This window comes from Peromyscus maniculatus, chromosome 1 (genome assembly GCF_049852395.1).
Source record: "Peromyscus maniculatus bairdii isolate BWxNUB_F1_BW_parent chromosome 1, HU_Pman_BW_mat_3.1, whole genome shotgun sequence".
NCBI lineage: Eukaryota > Metazoa > Chordata > Mammalia > Rodentia > Cricetidae > Peromyscus > Peromyscus maniculatus.
Genome location: NC_134852.1, coordinates 115,989,702 through 116,015,206, shown reverse-complemented (window position 1 = coordinate 116,015,206; position 25,505 = coordinate 115,989,702). Strand labels below are relative to the sequence as shown.

The 25,505-nt window shown below is 49.5% G+C and overlaps 1 protein-coding gene across 7 annotated transcripts; it reads left to right on the top strand.

Annotated features, from left to right (window-relative positions):
- The first annotated feature begins 2,113 nt into the window (after positions 1–2,113).
- Apbb1 (amyloid beta precursor protein binding family B member 1) lies at positions 2,114–25,496 on the top strand. 7 transcript variants are annotated; one of them, XM_076549427.1, is made up of 15 exons: positions 2,114–2,272; positions 7,347–7,415; positions 9,196–9,930; positions 15,832–16,007; positions 16,105–16,161; positions 16,246–16,331; positions 16,445–16,508; positions 16,900–17,049; positions 17,403–17,530; positions 17,950–18,064; positions 18,215–18,299; positions 18,544–18,627; positions 24,413–24,528; positions 24,671–24,847; positions 24,926–25,496. In XM_076549427.1, the coding sequence occupies exons 3-15, from the start codon at positions 9,210–9,212 to the stop codon at positions 25,091–25,093; spliced, it is 2,127 nt and encodes a 708-aa protein (XP_076405542.1). In that variant the 5' UTR covers positions 2,114–2,272; positions 7,347–7,415; positions 9,196–9,209; the 3' UTR covers positions 25,094–25,496. The 7 variants fall into 7 exon arrangements, with proteins under 7 accessions (XP_076405542.1, XP_076405538.1, XP_006991793.1 ...); XM_076549423.1 differs by lacking the exon at positions 7,347–7,415 and having other exon boundaries at positions 2,130–2,272; XM_006991731.4 differs by lacking the exon at positions 7,347–7,415 and having other exon boundaries at positions 2,199–2,624.
- The last annotated feature ends 9 nt before the right edge of the window (positions 25,497–25,505 follow it).

Genomic DNA, 25,505 nt, shown 5'->3' with positions numbered 1-25,505 from the left:
CAACCTTTCTTTGTGGTTCCATTGTAATAACTACAACAGATTGCTACTTCATAGGGATTCACATTGGTCAGGGCCACACAGTATCCATGGTATTTCATAGGGTAAGGACTGATTTTATGGCATAGAGAACACAAGAAGAGGAGAGCAAAAGCAGAGAAAGGAAGAGTACAGGACATGTAGTGATTTTGTGTAGGTCAAAACGTTTTATAAACCTAGGAGAAGGTAAAGAATTCAGGAAGACTGTGCGTTGATCAAACACACCATAACACTGCCTGTATGGAGGACACATCTTTTTTTCCCCCTTGTACTCTAGCTAATTAGACTATGGAGGTTTGAATGAGAATGGTCCACATAGGTCATTAGATGGAAGACTTGGTCTCTATCTTGGAACTGCTTGGGAAGGATTAGGAGATGTGGCTGTATTGGAGGAGGTGAGTCACTGGGGGCCATCCCTGTGAGTTCTCTGCCTTGTTGATCATGATGTAAGCTCTCAGCTACTGGGCAGCACCATGCCTTGCCCACCTGCTGCCATGCTCCCTGCTGTAACGGTGATGGACTTCTACCCTTCTGGAACTGTAAGCCCTAAATAAGCCCCAAATAAACCAAGCTGCCTTGGTCATGGTGTTTGATCACAGCACCAGAAAAGTAACTAATGTATAATTCTGGGGTCATGGGTGGATGGGAGGGGTTGAGACAGGACCTTACTATATATAACTCAGGCTGGCTTTGAACTTATAGTCCTCATGACTCAACCTGAGTATGGGTGGAGATCGTTAACTACAGCAGCACCCATACTCTTCCTGTACTCTTGCTACTTTTCTCTTCTTCTGCCTAACCTCTACTTCCTTCATCCTGTTCTCTCACTTAAGTTCTACTTCCAGTGTGAGCCTTCCAAGTCTCCCAGGCCAGACTAACCCTACCACACCGTGCCCTGTGCATTTTCTTTAAGACACCAGGCTTCTAACTACTTGGTGTCTCTTTTCTCTGTTAACTTTTAAGCTGTATGAAAGCAGGAACTCTTACCTTGTTCCTTTGGGTGTTCTTAGCACCAAGGACAGTGCCTCATACATTATAATTGTTAGTTGAGAGTGAATGAATGAATGAATGAATGAATGAATGAATGAATGAGGGTACCTTATCCTTCCATGTAAGCCTTGCTCATTTTTCAAGGACTCGGGTCAGGTGCCAATTCTTCCAGGTGGGATACAGCTAAACCAGATTCATTTTGGGATCCTTTTGTCCTGCTTGGGAACCAACATGGTTTGTATATTATAGATGCTTGTCAGATTAAAATGGACTCTTGAATGTTGGGCACAGGAAGTTTTGTTACACTACTCTGTTTTTGCACATGTGTGAAAACGTCCATAACAAAAAGTTAAAATATTTATATTTACCACAAAATAAGTGAGAGTATCTTCAAAGACAACTTTAGAGTACTTGCTTCGAACAAGCCAGGCGATGATAAAGATCATTCATCTAGATCTTATGAGAGAGAGAGAGAGAGAGAGAGAGAGAGAGAGTGCTTTTTCACTTCTGAGAAATGCCTTAGAAGACGAACACAAATGAAATAATGAATTTAAATTTGGGCATCGTTGGACTTAGATGCACCTCCAATCAATCAGTTGTTCAGTATGTTCTGAGCCCACAGATTAAAGCACAGGCGACCCTGCTTTTAGGGGTTCTGCCCCCTTTTATTCTTGATGGTATCTAGGTCAGCGACCTGACTGCTAAGACCTACCTCATTGCCCACGCAGGGACTGCAGTGAACAGGAATATAGCAAGCACTCAGCAGCTCTTCCTTATGTTTTTTCACTCTCATTCTCCGGTTTCCTCTAGTGAATTTCTGCACGGGAGCCGGGGTAGGGGGCTGTATCACAGTTTTATGTTCAGAGACACAAGTAGAGTGTTAAATACCTCAGTCACAGTCTAGTTTAACCACTTATTCTGTGTCTGCGGGAAAATCGCGTTACCCTTCAGAATGTCAGCACCTGCCTTTCAAATCCGAGAATAACAATTGTGGGGATTTATCCGAGGATGAATGCATGCAAACGGTTGAACATAGAGCCTGGCACAGAGTAGGCGGTCAATAAATACGCGCTATTATTATCCCCAGGACGTCAGGGAATGCTGCCACAAGAGCCAGAGAGCAGCCGGCTGCCAGCCTCTCGAGGCGCGGCCGAGGTCTCAGCACCGCCCCAGTGGGGATCAGGCTGGGAGCTCTAGGCGCGTCTCCCGGCGTTTGTGCAGGACCAGGGCCCCGCGGACGCGAAGGGTGAGTCAGTGGCATGGAAGGGAAGAACTGGGCAGCGGTCCTGGAGCCAGGTGCAGGCCAGGGGGGCTAGGCTGGAAGCATGGGCCGCGGGGCTCGCGGAGAGCCAAGGGTCTGCAGGGTGCGGCTGGGGCAGCTGCAGCTGCAGCTAGTGCGGCTCGCCCAGGCTCGCGCGCCCCGCCCCGGCCAAGATGGCGCCCCTCCCCCTCCCGTGCGCGACTCCGCCGCTCGGGGCGCGGCCCCGCGGTCTGCGCGCTCCTGGGCGGGGGATGTTGTGATGGAGAAGCTGCGGCGGAGCGGGAGCCCTGCAGCCTGAGCCACCTTCGCCACCTGGGCCTGGGGCCTCGCCGCACAGGTAGGAGCTGCCCCTGCCCCCGCCCAGCCCCGGGAGCCGGGTCCCCAGCCTCTGCAGCCTGTAGCCTTTGCAGCCCCTTCCTCGCAGGGGTCCAGGTCCCCGGGTCAGGCCTGATCCCCCTACCCCATATCAGCGCCGCCTTCCTACCGTGGGCCTGCAGACCACCCTCCGCAGGCTTTACTTTTGTACTCACCGACCCCCTCCGCTTAGCTTTGCTTCTTGATCCTCCAGGATGCCTTGAAGTGGGGGGACCAAGGTGGAGGGGGGGGGGCAAAGCGAGGGGCGGTGGAAGAGTGGGGGAGGGGAGGTCTAGTGCTAGGAAGGGGACTTGGAGCAGGGTAGGAGCCAGGCCGCGCGATTCCAGCCTGGAGTCCTAGGCCTGGGATCTGTCAAGCTGCATTCTGTTGTCCTCAGCGACCGAGGGGTGTGCCCTGGGGCCGGCGGGGTTCTCATCTCAGCCCGAGAGAGGCCTAGCAGTGACAAGAGTGCTCTTAGGAGCAGTTTTCCCTCTCCATTTCAGAGGTTATTCTCAGCCTTTTCTGAGCCCTGTTTGTCTATTGCATTCTGAACCCCCAACTTACCATTCATTTTAAAATCCACTCCATTCTGTCTCTGACATCCACCGGAGCTTCCAGGCAAGGTCACCGGAGCCCTCCCTGTAACTCGAATGGATACATTGCTGTGAGCCTGTTCCTTTGAGTAGTGTTCAGCCGGTTTGTGTCAGTTCAGTCTCCTTGAAGCGTTTTCCAGGTTTCTCTCCTAGGCACTGTCTGCTGCTTCTCAGTCTTCTGTGTTCTCTTCCTCTCCCCTGCATACGTGGCCCTGGGTTCTGGCCTGAGCTGCGTTCTTTCACTCTGTCCTTTCTCCCCTACCATTTCCTCTATTTCCAACTCTTTAAATTTAACACATAAGCTGCCAAGTCCCAAATTTGTCTGGGCCAGACCACTCTGATGAAATCCAAACTCATATGTACCCAACTGTCCCCTGGCACCCCTTTGAATATCCAACAGGAATTCCAAGCCTATAGATTCCAAGATGAATTAATTAATATTTCTTCCTCACCTTGTACCTTATTTCCATATCTGCTGTTCCTTTAACCCCCCAGAATGGCAGCTGGCCATTCAGTTCAGGTTATGCTCACACTGGGTGAGATTCTGAGCAACATTCTCCCTCACTCCTGGACATCTAATTTCAGCAAGTTCTGTCTTACCCACTCCTTCAGTAATTCTCAGGTCTGTTAATCTCATTTGATTCCAATTGTTGTCAAACTTAATCTAGACTCCCACTGCTCTAATAGCACCCAGTTGCCTACCCCCTCTTAGCTATTATCAGCATAGCATTCGTAATGGTCATTTTAAAAATGCATCTGATCATATATTCATTCAACAAATAGGACTTGAGCACCTGATATTTACAAGACACCACATTAGGCACTAAAGATGTAATCAAGGAACAAAATAGACTGGGTTCTTGTCCATAGAGAACTGGTGGTCTATGAAGGAAGTCAAATAAGAAGGACATTGTAAAGGGAATAAACACCATGAAGGGAGATGCATGGTGCTTTGACAGACCTGCAGAACAGAAGCTAGACTGGCTGAGGGGATAAGAGAGTAGGGGTCAAGGGAAGCGTTCTCTGAGGAACATGTAGTTTGAACTAGAATGTGAAGGGAGGGTTGGGATAATGAAGTTCCAGAAACGGCTTGAAGGGAAATCATATAGAACAAAGACCATAATCATAATGCCTTCCAGGAATCAAAGAAAGCTGCTTTGGTTGGGGAGGTCAATGATAAGAGTTGGGGCCAGAGGGGAGGAAGGCCATGGGCAAGCTAACAGGACAATTTAGACAATGCTTAGGATTTTGACCAAAAGGTCATTGGCTTTGGTGCAGATTATGAATGATAGTGGAGGTTTAGAATGGATACATCCAGAATTTTTTCTCAGAATGTGATTATTGTCTGGGAATGAATTTACTTTAGGCAGCAAGAGTGAAACATGTATCTAGAATTGTACAACACTGGACAATAGAATGGGTGATCATTCCATCCCATGGCCCCTGAAAGAGAATGAGATAGGAAGATAGGAATGAGAAACATGAATGGATGTATCAGTTTGAGAGGCCTTTGGGATAGGTAGATGGAGTTGTTGGGTAGAGAGTTGAATGTACGTGTTGGAAATCCTCATTGTATAGATGGTAACTGAATCTGTGGACATGAATGAATACTTCCATTGAATACAGGACAAGGAAGAGAAAGGGACATAATAAAAACTGTGAGAAATTCAGGCTGTAATGACTGAGAGGAAGTTGAGCCAGCAAGAAAGTCTAACAGGCCAAGAAACAGTAGCCAGATGGGTGGAAAGAAATCCAGGAATGTAGAGCATGGGAGCTATGAATGAGCATGGGGCCGTGTTGACCTTAGTAGGTGTTGTTACCAAGTCCTGCTGAGGGGGGGAGCAGGGTTAGAAAAGCCAACAGGGAAGAGGGCGAATGGCAATAGTGAATGTGGGGAGAAAAGAGAGCACTGAGGCGCTTAGGGGAAGGTCAGGCCAAGAAATACTTTGTTCTTATGTTGAGAGGATCTAAGTAGTAGGCTCAGCACTTGGTTTTAGGCAAAAAGAGAAAGGAGAACAGATTCATCCAGTTTGAATGTTTGAGGATGCTCCCTTTCTTCTGTGACTTTGGACAGGAGGTTGAGAGAATGGGAGAGCCAAGGGAATGGTCCAAGAGAATTCCGACTGATGCTCAGGCAGGCTTTATTCTTAGAGATGCAGTAACACCAGACTCTGGTGGTGTCCTCTTCTTTCTCCGTCACCGTACCAGTTACTTGTTCCACCAATAAAAAATGCTTATTTTGTGGGCCAGTGAGATGGCCTCAGCAGCTGAAAGGCACTTGCCACCAAACCTGCTGAACTGAGTTCAATCTTCAGGCCTCACATGGTGGAGGGATAGAACAGACTCCTGAGAGTTGTCCTTAGACCTCTGCACATGTGCTGTGGTGAAGGTGTGCCCACACACAAAATACATAAATAAATATAATTAAAATAAAAAAGAAGAAAGTGTCTATAGGCGCCAGAAATTGTTCTAGAGGTTTGTGTTCTACTCTACAGTAAGGAGTTGTGTTGTGACTCCCTAGAGTTTGGCTTCCTCCAGGGCAGAAACCATTTTCTATTGTTAATGCCCTCACCCATGCCTAGCTCAATGCCTGGCATCTCTAGGATATCAAGTTGGAAGACCCCTGGCTTTGGACAGGACTCAGCTCACTCACCTATGGTATGATGGCAGCTTTATGGCCCCTCCTTTTAGTCTCCACCTCAAGGTTCTTCTTAGCCTCATGCCTTGAGCCAGAACTCATACAATTATGTGTGTGTTGGGGTGTGGGGTGGGTATAGGTGTGCATGCATCACAGTAAAGGTATGGAGGTTAGAGGACAATTTATAGAGTTGATTTTCTCCTGCCATGTGGGTCCTGGGCATCAAACTCGGGTCTTCTGGCTTTTTGGCAAGCTTCCTTACCTAATGAGTCATGTTGGCCCCTTTTTTATCCTTTGAGATGCCCCAAGTATGGATAACCCCAGTGAGAAAGGAGTTGGATCATGCCTTTTCTTGAAGAAACTAGATAGCTGGTTATCTTTTTGTTCTCATAAAGTAAGAAGGTGGTAGCCACGTTGCCTCAGGCTAGACAGCTAGGCCTCAGTACTTACAACAGACTTTCCCCATCTTACTTCAACGCTTTCTGCCCTGGTGCCCTGATGGTCAACCAGGCTCCTCCCTGACCCAGTGTCACAAAACTTGTGTCCCCTCCAGGTACACTCCCCCAGTGTTACAAAAGTCAGCCCCAGCTTGACCTAGAAACATGGCTCTGTCCACCATTGCTGCAAAGAACCCGTCTTTCCTGAAGTCCCGTGAGCTGTCCAGAAGAGAGATGCTGTCACTGAATAGTTGCTAAGACAGGGCATTGGTTTAAGTGCTTTCTCCCCCTCCCTCCTTCCAATAGACCTGAGCCTCACCTGGCCAGGACTCCTGTCCCATCCTCCCTGTCAGGGTTCTTCATCATTCTCCAGCATTTTCCCTACCCTAGCCTAAGGTGGCTGTGCAGACTTTCTGTTCTCAGCCAGTTCCACGCTTCCAGGTTCCTAGATCCCCAGTGTCTGTCCCATTCACCCATCCTTCCCTCCCACACAATGGTTACTCTGGTAAACACACAACATATTATCCTTAGTGATGGTGCTGTAATACTAAGTACGACCGAGTTTCATGTATTCTGATAGCATGTGGCACTGGTGTTGTGAAGCACAGAAAGGGGAGGGTCTTTTTTAGGTGAGGAAAGTTCAGGGAAGATTGCTCAGGAGTCCTGACAGCTGAGTAAAGGTTTGAAATACAAGAAGAGGTTCTTAGAAGAGGGGAGGATTCCAGACCGAGGGAACAGTGTAAACAAAGACTTGGGGTTTTGTGTGATGTGTCCCAGAACCTGCCAAACTTCACATGGCTGAGTATAAGGTGTGAAGTGGGGGGTGGGGTCGGGGAGCCTGGGAGGTGCTAGGGGTTGGCTGCAGTGGCCTCTCAGGTATCCTGTAAACTGAGCTCAGACCTTATCCTAAAGTCAGTGGTGAGCCCTTTAATTTTGTCAACCAGGGAGTGACACAATCTGGTTTCCATTTTTGGAAAATTACTGTGGTTCTGGGTGGAGACAGAACTGCCTATTTTTTTCCTCTTCATTTATTCCAGCAACCATGCGTTTCCTCACAGCCCAGGTGGAGCCGCACTGATCAGACCGGCAGTTAGTTAAACGTGGAGGTGAGGCAGTCCCATGGGCAGGAACCTTTTTTTCGTTTACTTTATACATATGTTCCCAGCATTGTGCTAGACTCTCAGGAGCTAGAAATGGTAGAAATGCAGAGTGTGGCTCCCCATCTCAGGATCCTGGGCCGAGGCTGAAGAGATGGGGGGAGCCTTGCTCAGGTACACCGTAACGCCTGCACTCAATATGGGCCTCAGAGAGGACCGAGGCAACGGAGGGCAGGGTCAGACACCTTGGCTAGAGAATAAGGAGATGGGGGCAGGTTAAGGAGAAGAGCTGCGCAGTAGGGGTCTTGTGCACTGAGGAAGGGTCCTGTAGGAAGAGAGAGCTTTGAGGGGAGCAGTTGGAGGGAGTGACAGTGGGCTTGGCTAAGGGAGGGGTTGCAGTGAGAATTGAGAGTAGGGGAATTGGGTAGTGGATGGTCAAGGAGAAAGAACTGGTGTTGGGAGAGTCCAAGGAGAGCAGGGGTCATAGAAGAAGAGCCAGAACAGGCCAGAGACAGTGAGAAGGGTTGATCGGGCCTTGGGTGGTGGTCCAGAGACTCTCAGAAGAAAGCTCATACTTAGAATCTGGTTGGGGCTTGTGCGGAAGACACCTGAGAAGGGGCTGACACTGAACCAAGAGGTCCCCTTTCACATGCAGACTCAGAAGAGTGTGCTTGAGGTGGTACAAGCCACTGCTGAGACAGATGGATCCAGAGCATGAAATGAAATGTTTTCTGAAGAGAGGCTAAAATGGGGTCCGGATGTGAGGGCAGCCTAGGCTCTTACTCAATGAATGCTACTTACTGGGTTCCTCCTTTTTGCTCTGTGCCAGGACATTGCTAGAGGCTGGGAATGCTGTATTGTAAATAATAGTAACAACAACAATAATAATGCAGAATCTTCACCAACATGGAACTTAGCCACGAGGACATAAGCAAACAAATGCAAATGATAAATTAGTTTGGTAGATGGTGACCCATGCCTGGGAAGACTGTGGGGCTACTGAGTTGAGGAGAGGTAGCCTGCAATTTTAAAATAGATGTGTAGGGAAGGTCTCCCTGATAAAGTGATCCCTGGACCTGAAAGGCTGGAGGCTCCAGATCAGAGGCTTCTGAGGGGACCGTGGCATTATAAGGGCTGACAGGGGAGACTGGTACCCTAGGTGAGTTATTTCACAGACAGACATTGTCTATACTTGGGCTCTATATAGCCAAGAACTAGAGCTGAAGGCCTTTGCTCTATGGCTTGCTTTCCTGGACAACGTCTGCCATCTCTCCACACCCATCATTCATGTCTAACCAATCCTTATTGCAGAGTGGGCTTAGGGATGGCTGCTATTAGTGTGTATAATGAAGGGAATGCAGCCCAGGGGCTGGCAATGATGGGGCTCCAGAGAGCACTGTGGCAGGAGGGAAGGGATAGTCAGTGTCTAGCATCTAAAACACACGAGCCTGTCCTGCTGGCTGTGTCCCTGGCACAGTGAGCCCCAGTTGGTCAAGTGGGGCATGGGGATGCACAGAGAGCCATTGTGCAGACACTCTGCTTTTGGTAGTGAAGAGAAAGCAGACACTACTGTGCTGCCCCAGAACACCAGGGAAAGGGATAGATCACAGAGTTGGGCCTGGCTTGTGATGGGGGTGGGGCTGTAGGGACAGGTGTCTGATGGGAATGTAGCTCATGGGTCATGGATTGGTGTGTGCTGGCCTACAGAGTACAAGAAGATGATGGACAGGACCTAAGACTGGGTCAGAAATAGGAACATTCAATATGGTCTCTCCTCCCTGTCTCACAGGATCTACCAAGGCCATGTCTGTTCCATCGTCCCTGAGCCAATCGGCCATTAATGCTAACAGCCACGGAGGCCCTGCACTCAGCCTCCCCCTGCCCCTGCACGCTGCCCATAACCAGCTGCTCAACGCCAAGCTGCAAGCCACAGCTGTGGTACCCAAGGACCTTCGAAATGCTATGGGGGAGGGTGGTGTGCCTGAACCAGGCCCCGCCAATGCCAAGTGGTTAAAGGAAGGCCAGAACCAGCTTCGGAGGGCTGCCACGGCCCACCGAGACCAGAACAGAAATGTGACCTTGACCTTGGCAGAAGAGGCCAGCCAGGAGGCTGAGACAGCACCCTTGGGTCCCAAAGGCTTGATGCATCTGTACTCTGAGCTGGAGCTCTCAGCCCACAATGCAGCCAACCGAGGGCTTCGTGGACCCGGCTTGATCATCAACACCCAAGAGCAGGGACCAGATGAAGGAGAGGAGAAGGCAGCCGGGGAGGCTGAGGAGGATGATGAAGATGAGGAGGAAGAAGATGAGGAGGAGGACTTGTCTTCTCCTCCAGGGCTGCCTGAGCCCCTGGAGAGTGTGGAAGTTCCCTCTGAGCCCCAGGCCCTCACAGATGGCCCCCGGGATCATAGCAAGAGTGCTAGCCTCCTATTTGGCATGCGGAACAGTGCAGCCAGTGATGAGGACTCAAGCTGGGCCACCTTATCACAAGGCAGCCCCTCCTATGGCTCCCCGGAGGACACAGGTACCTTGTGGAGCTAGATGTGGCAATATGGGAGGGCATGGGGTCAGAAGTCTGTCTTCCTCTGTGTAAAAGCCAGGGCCAGCCTGAGCATGAATTGCAGAGCTTTCTGCTTCAGTCCAACATTTTCTCAGCTAGAGGGTGCTTGGACAGTTTGATAGGTCTGTCCATCATGCATGCCATGAAGGATGGATCTATTCATTATGTATGCTGTCATGGTTGATGTGTAGATTAGCTGGTTTATTGAGCACTTACTAAGAAACCATCCCTCTGGTCAGCATTATGGGGCTTAGTAATTAGAATAATACTGTGACATAGATACTCTTCCTGTGTCCATATTACAAATGATGAGAAAGAGGCCCAGACAAGTTTAATAGCTTCTTGAGGGTCACAGACAGTCCTGGGTCAAAACAGAACTAAGAGCTAAAGCAGTCTGAGTCCAGACCTGTGTGAGCTCTGTGCGCAGCAGAAGACTAAGGTAGACCTCTTTTAACAGTCATGTCTACATCTAGAGGGAGCAGTGAGCACCTCTCCACCTTCCACCTCTGGAAAGTGGGAGGGTTAGTTTCTGCTTATGAACCACATGCCCCGTGCAGAGTGCCATGTAGACCATTGCAAAGATGCCATTTTGCCAGGAATAAGATACTGGCTAAAAGAGGACAAAGAGAGAGTAAAGTCATGCTTCCTTCTGGAGAGGTAGATATTAGAGAACAAAGATTGATCACTATATGTGACCCATTTAATGAAGTCGAGACTCTGCATTTGCTAATATGATACAGAGTAGAGATTTCCCTACTGTAGCTATAGTTACATCCCAAAAGATCTGAAGGTGGGAATATAAGAAAAGCTTTGGTGTGTGTGTGTGTGGGGGGGGGTGATATAAGTTAGTGGTAGGTCCCTTGCTTAGTGTACTTGACCTGGGTTCTGTGCCTGAAAAGACAGATGGAGAGACAGACACTGACTTTGACTTCTCAAGGGACTAACAGTACCTACAACCCTACTAAGTAGATCCTGGCAGGGGAGATACATTTCAGATACCTGAGAGCTTCAGCCATCTCTTTTCAAAAGCCTAACTGAATGTTTTCAAGCACATACAAGAGTAGAGATAACAGCTTGACTTATTAATCACCCATATTCAATAATCAGCATTGCATAGTTGATTGCTGTATCAATGCCTTATTTACTTCTGAGCCTCAGTCTAGGTTATTTGGTGTGTGTATGTATGTATGTATGTGTGTGTGTGTGTGTGTGTGTGTGTGTGTGTGTATACACACACACATATATACACATACACATTATATACACACACACTTATATATATACACACACACACTTTTTTTTTTGACAGAGTCTCACTCTGTAGCCTAGGCTGACCCTAGACTTTCTGGCTCCTTGTCTTCACCTGAGTGTGCTGGGATTGTAGTCATGAACCACCATACCTACACACCCATACACAGCCTTGTTTTGCTTATATTTATCTGTATGTTTCTGGTGGGAAACTCATATCACCAAATGTTAACATACTCTAATAATTGTCCCACTTAGCCTTTTGAAAAGATAAGAATTATATGAATTGATATCTAAATAGTCCCACAATGGTTATGTTCTTGGTTTTTGTTTTGTTTTAAATGCCTGCTCAGGCATGTGGAAGTTAGAGAACAACTTTTAGGACTTGGTTCTCTCTTTCCACCATGTAAGTTTAGGGGATTGAACTCAGGTCATTGGGCTTGGCAGCAAGCACCTTTCCCTGAAGAGCCATCTTGCTGGCTCTTCTTTCCTTTTCTCTTTTATTTTGTTTATTTGTTTATTTTTTTGTTTTGGTTAGGGACTCATCTTACAGTCCTGGATAACCTAGAACTAACAACTTGCTATATAGACCATGTTGGTTTCCAACTGGTGATGATGTACTTGCCTCTCCTTCTGAGTGCTGGGATAGACATGAGCCACAATGCCTGGCCTTAAAGTTTCTTTTAATGTATATAAGTTCTCCTTTTATTATTCTGTTGATTGCACACACACCATGTTTTCTATCCTAAGTTTTCTGTTATCTGAATTCTTTAGCTTCTCTCTTCAAATGGTTTTGAACATATTTTTCTTCTGGATTTCTTGTAAACTAGTAGATAGTTCTAGAACCCTGATCAGATTTAGGTATGGTGGCTTTTTGTTTTGTTTTGTGAGGACACCTCATAGGTGGTACCTTACCAAAGGTAAAGTCTAATTGTTTCTCTTTGCATGATGTTAGTGGCTTTTGGTGGCCAGTGTCTCCATCTTCTGTAAAGGGAGCATCTTTTGTTTTACTCACGCTGGTTATTTACTTGATGGAGTTTAGAAAAAAAGATGTACATACTGAAAGATAGATTCCAATGTAAACGTTTCCAGTTTATAAATGTCAGCAACTAATTCTGGTTTTTCAAAAGTGCTGTACAAGTCATACATATCTCTCCAAGGTTCGCATCACTGCAGATTACAGCAGGGTTAGCTTGCAACCCTGGGCAGGAGTCACTGGCCAGATGGAGGCCTGGTTGTTCAGTGGCTCCAAGAGTCATCACTAGTGGCAGCGTTTCTCGTCCTCTGAGGTGGGAGGGTAACAGTATAGGAGAACTAAGTGTGGGCTAGGCATGGCCAGTGATCTTAGCGAGGCCATGGGAAGAGTGAGAGAAGACTCTGCAATCCATCCAGTCCTGGAGTCTTGGGACTGTTGGTTGGATGTAGAGGTGTTAGGCCAACCCTAAGGATAGAAGGGGTCCATGTACTGCTTGCTCTTTCTTGGCTGTGTTGCTTCTTCTATGAGAGCTGCAGGTGGTGGGTTTCTGCTAAGTAGAAATGGGACAGGATAGAACAGAAGTTGATTTTTTTCTTCCAATTTTAAGATCTCCACAAAATAGTTGTTGATTGAATGAACTATGTGAATTGAGTGAATTATGTGAATGGTTGAAGAATGAATGAGTTTACTACCTGTGCTGGAGTCACACTCTGAGCCAGCCCTTGTCCTAATGCTGAGAATATATCAGACAGGAGAAAGATGCTTTTACCCTCTGGGTGCTTGTGAGTACCAGCTGTCTAGTAGGGAGACAGAAATAGACAGTCACAATCAGTGATGATAAGCAGGTGAGTAGAGGAGCAGGAGGAGGGCGCCCTGCCTGCCTGATGAGTGGGGAAGAGTGGGTCAGTAGTGAGAGTTCCCTTTACACTGTTGTCTGAAGGTGGAGTGAGTAATAGCTAGAACCCTGGTAGGGAGATAGGGAACTGGGGAGTCGTCAGAGGCAAGGCAGAAAACTAGGGGCTCTTAACAGACAGCACATAAAACCCGTGGAGGGGCTTGGATTTTATCCTGAGGGTAATGAGAGAGCCGTTAAAGAGTATTAAACTGGAGAGTAACCTGATTAGTTTGGCATCTCCTAAGAACCATTCAGGCTGTAGTGTACAGCCCATAGTGGAGACAGAAGGAAGCCAGTAATCCACATTAAAACATGCTGCTTGTGTAGTAGTGATGTGGCACGGGGGGAAAGGGAGGAGAGCATTACACGAATCGTGGTCTCCTGAGAAAACTGGTTTGCCTGCCTAAGCCACTCGGGCATTTATGGATGAATGAAGGAAGGGAGGGAGGAAGGGCCATAGGGAGATTTGGATTCATGTGAGTGCCCGCAAGAAAGTGTACGGTTGTGAAATTAATGCATGTGTGTGGAAGCAAAGGCCCCGGGTGGGTTGTGCCTGGAGAGAGATGTGCCAAGCTCCAGAAGGGCCTCCCAGATGGTCAAGGGGGGAGGAGCTGCCCCCTCCAGGACAGATCGGAAGGATGAAGCCCTTTGAAGCAGGAAGGCACAGGTTGACAGGGATGGCAGATGGATTGGTGTGCATGATTCAGTCAGGGGAAACAGTAAACTGGCCCCCGGATTCCAGAAATGTCTGACCCACCATAACGCATGCTGGGGAGGGCAAGGGCCCTTGGGGTTGGTGTTCCTGGAAGGTTTTTAGCAGTAAAGACCTGGAGGGAGTGGGGGAAGGGTCCGGAGGAAAGCTCACAGTTGTTGAGCCTCAGTAGAGTGGGATAGTAGAGGGTGGAGACATAGTGATGGCTGCCTAGAAGGTGGATAACAAAAAGAGCCCCTTTTCACTGGGTGTCTGTGGACTTGGCTCGTTTACAGGCTGAGGATGGCGAAGCCCCCTGTCTGAATAACTCGTGTCAGGTGTGGAAACACCTTGGCATAGCCGCACCCACTCCCAGCCCCTCTGTGCCTTGGTACCCAGCAGCCTGGGTCTTGAGACTGCCTGTCCCTCAGTGCTGCCTCTTGGACCAGTCAGGATTCCTGGTTTCCTTGGTAACGGGAAGCACGTCAGCAGTCTGGGCGCTCCCAGCCATCCCGGTGCTGCGGTTGCCGAGGAGACGCTGCAGCCTAGCTGGGCCCTAGCAGGTGAGGGGGGTGGTGCTGGGAAGCCTCAAATCCTCAAGCTTGCTAGGGCTCAGGCTCTCAGAGACCACCCTTTAGTTGAAAGTGCTGGATAGGGTCTAGATAGGGGAGGGATCCCTGAGGGTTGGAAGCCACACCCTGTTTGTGTTGAGCACTATAGGTTCTGCAGGGCCCCAGGTGGCTGAGCTATTCCCAAGAGTCTGAGCCTCCTGGTGCTTGTAAGACTGGCTTAACTGTGGCATTGATGTCATCACTGGAGGGTGGGATGGAGATTCAGGATTGGGGAGGGGAGCCAGGGTAAGGAAAGAAGAGCAGGAAGAGCTGGGGTCTCATGAGCTCCTCTCCATCCCAAGGAGGTTCCCTAGTATGGTGGTCTTGGCCCCTCCCTCGAGAACTCCAGGCGGAGGAGGATCTCGCCTGGCAGACGCTCTGCCCTGGTGAGAAGGGGGCGGGATGAGCTTTTCTCTGCAGCCCAGCACCAGGCTGTGAGCCCAGCTGGCTGGGCTGGAGGGGATGTGAGGAGGGAGGGTGGAGGCAGGAGGGGCAGGGAGTAAGCGCCATGTTCTCCCAGGACTTCTTCCTGGCCATCATCCTGCAGGACGACAGTCCAGGTGAGGGGCAGCATGGGGCTGGGTGTGATGTGGGGCGGGTCTGACAAAGAGAACAGAGGTGGAGGGGGGCACATAGTCCGGGTGACCGTGATAGAGTGACATAGATCCAGGAGAGGAGGGGTGTATCACAGATATGTGGTCTATATGTGTGCATGACATATTTTTGTGTGTGTGTGTGTGTGTGTGTGTGTGTGTGTGTGTGTGTGTGGTGTGTCTGCACAGAGGTGGCAGGGGTTGATAATGTACTGTGTCTGAGTGTGTTCTCACCTGTGTGTGTTGTACTCACACACATGTTGGGAGGCTTTGGTGGTGTGGTATGTACACATCTGTGTGGTAGGGCTGGTATACATAGCTACATAATACATAGCTCTACACGAGTATGTAACTGGTGTTGGTGTGTTTGTTTGCTGCTGAACTCACAAGTACACCTGTATGTGGCACCTGCCAGAGTTTTCTATGTGCTGTGCACGGTTTGTGGCTGCACAGCTGTTGTGGTAGGGCTGACATATATTGTGGGTCTGTGTGCACATGGACGTGTGCAGGAGCTGCCAGTGTGTGCACCTTTATGTAGCCAGACAAACGGATATGCACGGTGTATGAGGAGGTGAACTGGGCTCAACCGACCTCCTTCTCTCACCTTCTTTCCTCCATGCTTTCTTTTTTCCCTCCATGTGGCCACATTAAGCAGCAGCAGGACCCAGGAGGAGCCATGTCCCCCACTGGTGGTTCCCAATGTGGCAACTCAACCGTCGGCAAGCGGGAACTAAACTGTCCCTTCCCTGGCTCCTTCTTCTCAGCCATGGGGTCTTGGGAAGGGGACCGGGCCTCTACTGACTACTTGTTGGGTGGGCCGACCCTCACTCACTGAGCCTCCTATCTGGCAGATTCCTTCTGGAACCCCAACGCCTTCGAGACGGATTCCGATCTGCCGGCTGGATGGATGAGGGTCCAGGACACCTCAGGGACCTACTACTGGCACATCCCAACAGGGACCACCCAGTGGGAAGCCCCAGGCCGGGCCTCCCCTTCACAGGGGAGCAGCCCACAAGAGGAGTCCCAGGTGAGGCTTGGCAGCTTGTTGTTCCGTGCCGGGGTGGAAGGGGCTGTGCTGCTAGCACAGGGTGAAACTGCCACCCCTCCACCCGTTCCTCCTCCAGCTCACCTGGACTGGCTTTGCTCACCAAGAAGGCTTCGAGGAAGGGGAGTTTTGGAAGGTAAGTGAGGGGACCGGCTTCACTGTGGGGGTAACTGGAGAAGGGGCATCATTTTGGCCCTGATTCCTCAATCCCTTTTCAAAGGATGAACCCAGTGAGGAGGCCCCAATGGAGTTGGGACTGAAGGACCCTGAAGAGGGGACATTGCCCTTCCCAGCTCAGAGCCTCAGGTGAGTCACCAGATGCAGTGGGCTAGGGTTAGGTTGGGTCTATGTGGAGGGAGGGGTATTGGGGCAACTCCCAAAATGGGGGTGCCGTGTCAAGTGTTCCCATCTGCCTCCAGCCCAGAGCCATTGCCCCAAGAGGAGGAGAAGTTGCCCCAACGGAATGCCAACCCAGGGATCAAGGTTTGTTCAAGACCAGCACCCATTCTGTAAGCAGGTCCTTGTATGGAGGTCAGGCCCTCATAGCTGCGCTATGAGGGTATCTGTGGTCTTGGCAAAGCTCCCAAACGAGGAGTTCTTCCCAGTTTCAGCACAGGGCTGTGTGTCTGAGCTGGACGGTCTTCTGACACCTTCCGTATTTAACTCAGTTGACCCAAGGGCCTCCTGGGGACTCTGGAGGCTTGGATCAGCAGGTGTCTCTTCTCTTCTGACCATGTCCTGTGTGGAGAGCTTCCGTCTTAGTTCAGAATGCATCCCACCTTTTCTGTTCCAAGTCAGGAGCTCCTCTGTCCCGTTCCCAGGGAGCCTCCAATTCCATCTCAGATCTACCCCGACCCTCTTCTGTGTCTGGCAGTGTTTCGCCGTGCGCTCTCTAGGCTGGGTGGAGATGACCGAGGAGGAGCTGGCCCCAGGACGCAGCAGTGTGGCAGTCAACAACTGTATCCGTCAGCTCTCTTACCACAAAAACAATCTACATGACCCAATGTCTGGGGGCTGGGGAGAGGTGAGGGCCCGAGCTGGTGAGGTGGTGGTACTGTGGGAGTGTGCAGGGAGTTGTGAGATATGGGGGGTCTGACTTGTCTCAGGAAGGGTTGTGAGGACATGGGAGTAGCCCTGTGGGATGGATGTGTAACCCAGCCTGGCACCATGAGGGGTGGTTGTCTAACAGTGATGGGGATGATAAGGGTCATGGGAGAACCTTTGTTAAGAGTAAGGCCCACCCACAGGTGGGTGTTCTGATAGTTAAACAAGCCGTACTCCTCCCCAGTGGTGGCTAATGTCCCGTGAACTGGAGCTGGCAGGCCTCTGCCACCTTCCCACTGGGGTACCACTGAGTCTTGCCTCCTGGGCCTGCAGGGAAAGGATCTGCTGCTCCAGTTGGAGGATGAGACACTAAAGCTGGTGGAGCCACAGAGCCAAGCACTGCTTCATGCCCAGCCCATCGTCAGCATTCGTGTGTGGGGCGTTGGGCGGGACAGTGGAAGGTGGGCACAGGGCACAGGAGTCTGTGGGGTGGGGGAGGCTCGTCCATCCAGCAGTCGGAATCCTCTTTTCTAATCTGTTCTTTGGCTCTCTTGTGCTGCCGGACCCAGAGAGAGGTATTAATGCCCATCTGCTTTGACTGTGCCCCTCCCCGCGCCTGGACCTGATGCTTCGAAGCACCTAGGCTCCCTCACTGTGCCCTGTCCCTTCCCACCTGCTGTGCTGGGCATTATTCTCCACCTCGGCATGCATGCTTGCCTCTCTGTCCTCCCCAGCTCCTTAAGGCAGAACCTACAGAGCACCAGGGCAGAAACCCTGTGGGAACTGCCATGGACAGAGAGGATGTGGGTGGGATGGTGGCCAGGCTTGGCACTTGACGGTGCTGGTGCTGGGAGACATTGAGGTGACCCTCCCCCAACAGGGACTTTGCCTACGTAGCTCGTGATAAGCTGACCCAGATGCTCAAGTGCCACGTGTTTCGCTGTGAGGCACCTGCCAAGAACATCGCCACCAGCCTGCATGAGATCTGCTCCAAGGCACGGCCCCCTCCCCCAACTCCCTGGACTAGCTGTCACCTTTGCTCTAGAAGGGTGTGGGTAGGGTTGCTGAGTTGGTGGGTGGCGAGGTAGGGTCTTCAGGGCGATGCAGCTCTAACAAAGCCCACCCCTCCCCCATTCGTTCCTCAGATCATGTCTGAACGGCACAATGCTCGCTGCTTGGTAAATGGGCTCTCCCTGGACCACTCTAAACTTGTGGACGTCCCTTTCCAAGGTTAGTACCACAGCCTCTCAAGGCCCAGCTCAGCTTTGTTAGGTAAGGTGAAGTGACCCAAGAAGAGGCCCAGGGTTCCGGGCAGACACAGCGCGTGGAGATGGGATGCTTTCCGTAAGTAGAGGGGCTTCTGTAGAGGGAGGCCAGGGAGAAGTGGGGGTGCGGATTTAGCTGGGCAAGTGCACAGCTTATGCACTGATGTTGCAAGCTAAGAGAACGGTTGACCCTCTTTTTCTTCCCACAGTGGAATTCCCAGCACCTAAGAATGAGCTGGTACAGAAGTTCCAAGTCTATTACCTGGGGAATGTACCTGTTGCTAAACCTGTGGGTATGTGTGTCCTCTTCCCTCAGGGACCACCCCCTCAGGCCTGGAGCTCTGTCCCCACCCTGTGTTTTCTAGGGCTTCTTCTTCTGCACTTTCTCATATGTGGCAGATCCCTGCCTTTTAGAATTCATCCCGTCTTCCTATAGCTCTCTCCCAGCCTTGCCCTGTGTCCTGCCTGTAGCTCCAGTGAGCATGTTTCGGTGAAAGCCTACCACATGATTAGTGCTGAGCTAGGCACATGGAGAATTTCTCCCTCGACCCCCCCCTCATCCCATGGAAAAGCTCTAATAGGTTTGGGGGGTAGGTATTTGAGTGGCTAGAAACACTACGCACTAGCCTGGCACTGGGTTCAGTATAATAGTCTTAATTGTGAACCATCAGCATCCAGAGAAGGGAGCAGTAAGCATGATTGACATAGGTTTCACTTTTGAAAAGTATAAGGGCTTTTAAAAAAGTATTATTGTATTTAATTGTGTGCACGAAGTGCTGGGGATCAAATCCTCAGGTGTACAAGGTGAGTATTCTGTCACTGAGTTATACTTCCAACCCTCATTAATTCTTGATAATCCTGCATGTAACAATTATAGTAAAATCTGTTTGCAGATAATGAAATGAGACAAGGGACCTGCCATTTGTTTGTTCATTCACTTAACAATTGCCTTTGAAACCTATTGTGCCAGGCCCTGTGTTGGGCACTGGGAAAAATGACCATAGCCTAGCTTTCATGGAGTTTCCGGAGCTTACAGTAGAATAATCAGGAACCAATCAAACAAATGTCATAACAAAGTAAGTCCTTTATGGAAAGGAAGTAGCAAGATATAACAGAAGACCTTCATTTGGTTGAGGGGGCCAGAAAAGACTTCCTATGAAGCCAGGTATAGTGACATGTAATCCCAGTACTTGGGAAGCTGAAACAGGATTGCTGCAAGTATGGTGAGCTGTAGAGTGAGTACCTGGCCAGCCAGGGCTACAGAGAAAGACCTTATCTCCTTGACCCACTTCACCCCTGCAAAAAAGGAAGAAAAGAAAACAACCTTCCTGTGAAAGTGTCACACTTTTATATTTCAAACTGAAATATGAATAGCAGCAAATGTGTTATAGTTAGATGAAGGCAGGCCAGGCCAGGAAAGGTCACGCTCAGCTGAGTGGATAGTGTGTGTGAGGGTCCAGAACAGGGGACACTGTGGTACTTGGGAAGCACTAAGAGACAGCTGATTGTACAGGCCTAGGCTGAGGGCTGGGCAGTGGTCAGACGGAGAGACCTCTACCTTAGGACACTAATATGATCTTCAAGATGAGAGCTGCAGGGAGCCATTTTCATTGGTCAGCTTCCATTACTACATACAACACCCGAGGTAATCAGCTTATAAAGAGAAACAGTTTATTTTGCCTCATGATTGGTTGGCTTTGTCTGTGACACTGTCACATCACACAGGAGCCCATGGCACAGCAAAGCTACTTACTTCATGCCCTGGGAACAAAAAGAGAAGAAGCCAGAGTTCTACAGTCCCCTGCAAGGACAAACCTCTCGCCATTACTATCTCTTCAAGATTCTAGAGCTTCCAGTCACACCATGGGCTGGGGATCAAGGCTTTAACACACGGGTTTTTGGGGGAAACACCTGACACTTACCCAAACTGTGTTTCAGGAGAGTTCTTGAACAGATTTAAATATAATAAAGCTTGCTTTAGTTGTACCATGAAGAAGGATGTTGAACAGGTGGAAGAAGACATAGGGAATGCAGGAGGATCTTGGTGTTCATGGTAGCTAGTAATGAGACTAAGACAACAGCAGCTGAAAAAGAGTGTAAGTCAATAGGCTTTGGTGACTGGTTTGTCTGTAGGGTGAGAAGCAGAGGCGTTAAGGATGATTTGAAGGAGTCATTAAGGAGTACTTGGCATTGGACTGGGTAGCCTAGCGCTAACTGGATAGTGGTGCCTTTCTCTAAAAGTAGCAGACACTGGCAGAGGTTAGTTTTGGTATGGGGATTGTGAGTTCAGTTTTAAATATGCCAAATTCAGCGTACCTTTGGACAGAGTAAGTGGGAGTCTGGCAGCTAGGTTCATCAGTCTTATCCGTAAACTGAGAGCAGAGATCTGGATTTGAGATAGAAGTTTGGGCATCATTAGGTTTTAGAGACAGCAGGAGGAGGTTGGCACCAGAATATGGGCAGCCCAAAGTGAAAGGGAAAATAGATTAGGCCTGCCTTTGTAGTCTTCCAGTATTTAATGTTTGAGTGGAGGAAAATGCTGCTTCCAGGACAGTGAGAGCAGGAAAGAGGTGGGAGGAGGGAAGGAGAGGACTCCAAGGAATGATGGATGTCCCAACATCCTGGAGCATGCCTGCAATCCCAGCTCTTGAGAGGCAGAGGAAAGAGGAATGTGAACTTGAGGTTTGCTTGGACTGCATAGTAAGACCTTGCTTCCAAAAGAAACCAAAATGGGAGGAAGAAAGGAAGGAAAGAAAGAAGGAATGAATGAACAGGATTGGAGCTGGAGGTGAAAACAGGTTCTCAGAGAACAGAAAAGGGTAGCTGACCCAGGGACTTGCTTGGCTTTGGTTTCCTTCTTACCCACACTTCTAAACCTCTTTGGCTCTTCCGACTATCAGCCCCAACCCATGACTGTTCCATTTCACTTGGCACTGTACACAGGACCCCACAATGCCGAAGCGATCTTTGACTACCCTGTCAGTTCCCATGGGTCTGCCCTTGTAAAGACAGGGCTTTTGGACCAGTGGGTTCTTAGGTTACTTCTTCCTTTATATCTGTACTCCTTTAAAATGTGTGTGTGTGTGTGTGTGTGTGTGTGTGTGTGTGTGTGTGTGTGTGTGTGTGTGTGTTCACCTATGGAAGTCTGAGGACAACTTGAGAAGTCACTTTTTTCCTTCCACCTTTATGTGGGTTCTGGGAATTAAACTCAGGTCATCAGGCTTGAGAGGCAAGTCTTTCGAGTTATCTTGCCAACCTTGTACTTCCTTTATCCCACTCCCCTTTTGTAAACACTGTCCTCCCCCTGAAGCTACGGTGTTCATCCATCTATTCAGTAGATTATTCTTGTATACCTTACTTGTATTCTTAGTGTATATCAGTGAACAGCACTGACTATGGTTCTGGCCTTTGAGTGGATCACATTCTAGCAAGGAGAGATAAACAGTAAGGAGTACATTGCCTAGTATATTTGAAAGGGACAACTGGTATGGGGGAAAAAATGCACAGAAGAATAAGGAGTGCAGGTTTTCAACCCTGAGCTATGAAATTCAGCTGCCCTCCCTCCCTCCCTCCCTCCCTCCCTCCCTCCCTCCCTCCCTTCCTCCCTCCTCCCCTCCTCCCTCCCTCCTCCCCTCCTCCCTCCCTCCTCCCCTCCTCCCTCCCTCCCTTTCTCCCTCTCTCCCTCTTTTCTTTTTTTCCAAGACAGGGTTTCTCTGTGTAGTCCTTGCTGTCCTGGAACTCTCTTTGTAGACCAGACTGGCCTTGAACTCAGGGATCCACCTGCCTCTGCCTCGTAACAGCTGGGATCAAAGGCGTGCGTCACCACACCCAACCAGCTGCCTTTTTCTAGATCACTTCCCTGAATCCTCTGCGGACTCAGGAAGTCAGGTTCCACCCTGAGATCATCTGCATATTCTTTAGTTTGACTTTGGTGACTCTCCCACCCCCATGAACTTTGAAATTTCCCATTGCTTCATTTTAAATGTCGTAGACATCACACCATTCTGCCTCGCTTTTGAGGCCCTCGCAGCGTGACTTGGCCCATCTGCTTCTTCCTGTGTCGTCATCCTCTTGTGCATTCCTGCGTTATTACTTTCCATTTCCATGCATTTGTCCATGCTGCCTTTAGTGTACCATTTCAGATACCATTCCTGTGTATCTGGAATCTTCAGCAAATAAACCATGTGAAGACTAGGAAACAGAATCCAGTTGCATTTCCTTTCTGTCCTTGAGATAACCATAGTCCATTGTTAGAAAGAGAGTTTCCTCAGTTACAAGATACCTTGATAAGAGTTATCTTTGCAGCCTGGTGTGTTGGTGCACATCTTAATCCCAGAATTCAGGAAGCAGAGGTAGGTGAATCTGTGAGTTTGAGACCAGCAAGTTCCAAGACAGCTAGGGCTACACACACACACACACACACACACACACACACACACACACACACACACACACCAAACAAACAAACAAACAAACAAACAAACAAACAAACAAACAAACAAAAAACACTTTAAAAGGAAAAAACAAAACCCTGAAACAGCAACAACAAAAGAGAGTGTCTTTCCTGTGCCCTGGAGAAGGCTTCTCAGGTGAGACCTAGGATGGTAATCAGGAGTACTAAGATGGGCACTGGAAAAGGGCATTTGGAGACTTGGCTGTTAGTCACAGACTGTCCTTCAGGACATCCTTCCCACTCAAATCTAAACACCCTCCTCCCCCAACACATGCACACCTGTCTCTACAAGTAGCTCTTACTGAAAGTTGTTTAGACTAGGTTGGCCTTGCACTTGTGGTGATCCTCCTGACCCTGCCTTTTGTGTCTAGGATTTTATAGGTGTTTAAAAGTAGTTTAAAGTGGAGAAGACCATTATGGGATTGTTTGATTTTGGTTTTTGAGACAAAGTCTTGCAATGTAGCTGTGAATGGCCTGGAACTCACTATGTATAGTTTGTCTCTGAGAAGTGCTGAGATTGTAGATATGGACCACCATTCCTAAAGAGAGCGTTTTATTTTGCTTTTATTTGAATGTTTTAATCAGCATGTACTAGTTATACATAATGAGTTTCACTATGGAATTTCCATACATGTGTATAATGCATTTTGTTCATATTTATCTCTATTACCATCTCTTCTTCTCCCATTCCTTTTGAACTCATTGATTGATGGATGGATGGATGTGTGTGTGTGTGTGTGTGTGTGTTGGTTTTGGTTTTGGTTTTTGGTTTTTGGTTTGAGATAGGGTTTTTCTACATAGTCCTGGCTGTCCTGAAACTCACTGTGTATATCAGGCTGGACTGAAACTCACAGAGGTCTACCTGTCTGTGCCTCCACAGTGCTGGAAGTTGTTCACCACTGCAGCCAGCCCCAGTTACGGAGCCTCTTCCTCTTCCCAACTCCTTCTGTTTCCATGTCACGGTCTCACTATTAGCTTTGCCTGGCCTGAACTCCATATCTAGACCAGGTTTTGAACTCACAGTGAAGCCCTGTCTCAAACAAAACAGCACACAACCCAACTCAAACAAACAAACAAACAAAAAACAAAAAAAAAAAACAAGAGACAGGGTCGGGAGGGGATCATCAGGTAGAGGCATTTGTAGCTAAGCCTGGACCCACCTGGTGGAAGGAGAGAACTGACTCCTGCAGGCTGCCCTCTGACCCTCATGCACATACAATAAATAAATAATAAAAAAATTAAAGATAAAAAAAGTTTGGGTCTGGGGAGAGAGGACTAGCCTGGCTGATTGGAAGCCACTATTGTATGAAAGAAGCCATGTAATGTTTGAATGCCCACGATAACTGGGTGGGGAAGTCAGAACTCCGTGGGGGAGGGATCTGTCCATTTAGGGGGCTGAAGGAAGAGACAATCAGTGAAGAAAACCAAGCTGGAGATTCAGGATAGGAAACGCAAGAAAGGATCAGGGGTCACTGAAGTCAAGGAGGAGAGTGCCCAGGAGTAAACAGCAGGCAGCATCCTCTGGCCACAGGCTGGTGAGATGGGAATGCAGCTGGCCCCTGAGTTTGACAGGCAGAGCCGGGCTCTCTTCTACCCTAAGTCCTGCATGTTTGTGTACCTTCCAGGGGTGGATGTGATTAATGGGGCCCTGGAGTCAGTCCTGTCCTCCAGTAGCCGTGAACAATGGACCCCAAGTCACGTCAGCGTGGCCCCCGCTACTCTCACCATCTTGCACCAGCAGGTAAAGGGCTGGGGTAGGAGACAGTGTGACTGAGCTTTGCCGTGGAGGGGCATCGAGTCAGGGGAAGAGCTGGCAGTAAGGGCGTGCCTCAGTGGAATAGGGTTAGGGGATGTTCCTTTTTAACTGGGTGCCTCCCCTGCAGACAGAGGCAGTGCTGGGCGAGTGCCGGGTGCGGTTCCTCTCCTTCCTGGCTGTGGGCAGAGATGTGCACACCTTCGCATTTATCATGGCTGCCGGCCCAGCCTCCTTCTGCTGCCACATGTTTTGGTGCGAGCCCAATGCTGCCAGCCTCTCAGAGGCTGTGCAGGCTGCATGCATGGTAAGTAGGCAGGGCAGTGGGATAGCAGCGTGACCTTAAGGGGCTGAGAGTGACTGACTGCCCTTTGCTTCTCTACAGCTCCGCTACCAGAAGTGTCTGGATGCTCGTTCCCAGACCTCCACCTCCTGCCTCCCAGCACCCCCTGCGGAGTCAGTTGCAAGACGTGTAGGGTGGACTGTGCGCAGGGGTGTTCAGTCGCTGTGGGGTTCCCTCAAGCCCAAACGTCTAGGATCCCAGACCCCATGAAGAATTCCCATCCTTCCTCCACCTGCTTGTGTTGGGCCCCAGGGAACTCAAGGGTTTGGGACAGGTAGGGGCCTTGGATGCTGTTCCTAGGCCTCATGTCCCCCAGGCTGCCTCTCCTCAGTAGTTCGGGTTCCCTACCTAGGGGCTGGGAGAGAGAAATTGAATTCCTTCACACAAGTCATTACACTGGACTGATGACATGAGTGGCCAGAAGCAAGGCCAGCCCCGGACTCTCCATCCCCAGTGTTTGAGGTGGAGCAGGAGGAACTGGTCCAAGCCAGGTCCTACCCTCAGAGGCCCAGCAGGGGCAGGAGGGGACTAGTCTTGGCATGGATCCCCTCTCCCCTGTCCTGCGGGCACCTCCGCTGTACTGATATCACTAATAAAGTCTGTCTGCGCTGCAGTTTGTCTT

Bases quoted from the DNA above. Each gene is read 5' to 3' on its own strand.
- Apbb1 (XM_076549427.1), top strand. From the start codon at position 9,210: ATGTCTGTTCCATCGTCCCTGAGCCAATCGGCCATTAATGCTAACAGC. The intron at 16,162-16,245 runs GTAAGTGAGGGG...CCCTTTTCAAAG, and splicing joins AGGAAGGGGAGTTTTGGAAG to GATGAACCCAGTGAGGAGGC. The intron at 24,529-24,670 runs GTAAAGGGCTGG...CCTCCCCTGCAG, and splicing joins TCACCATCTTGCACCAGCAG to ACAGAGGCAGTGCTGGGCGA.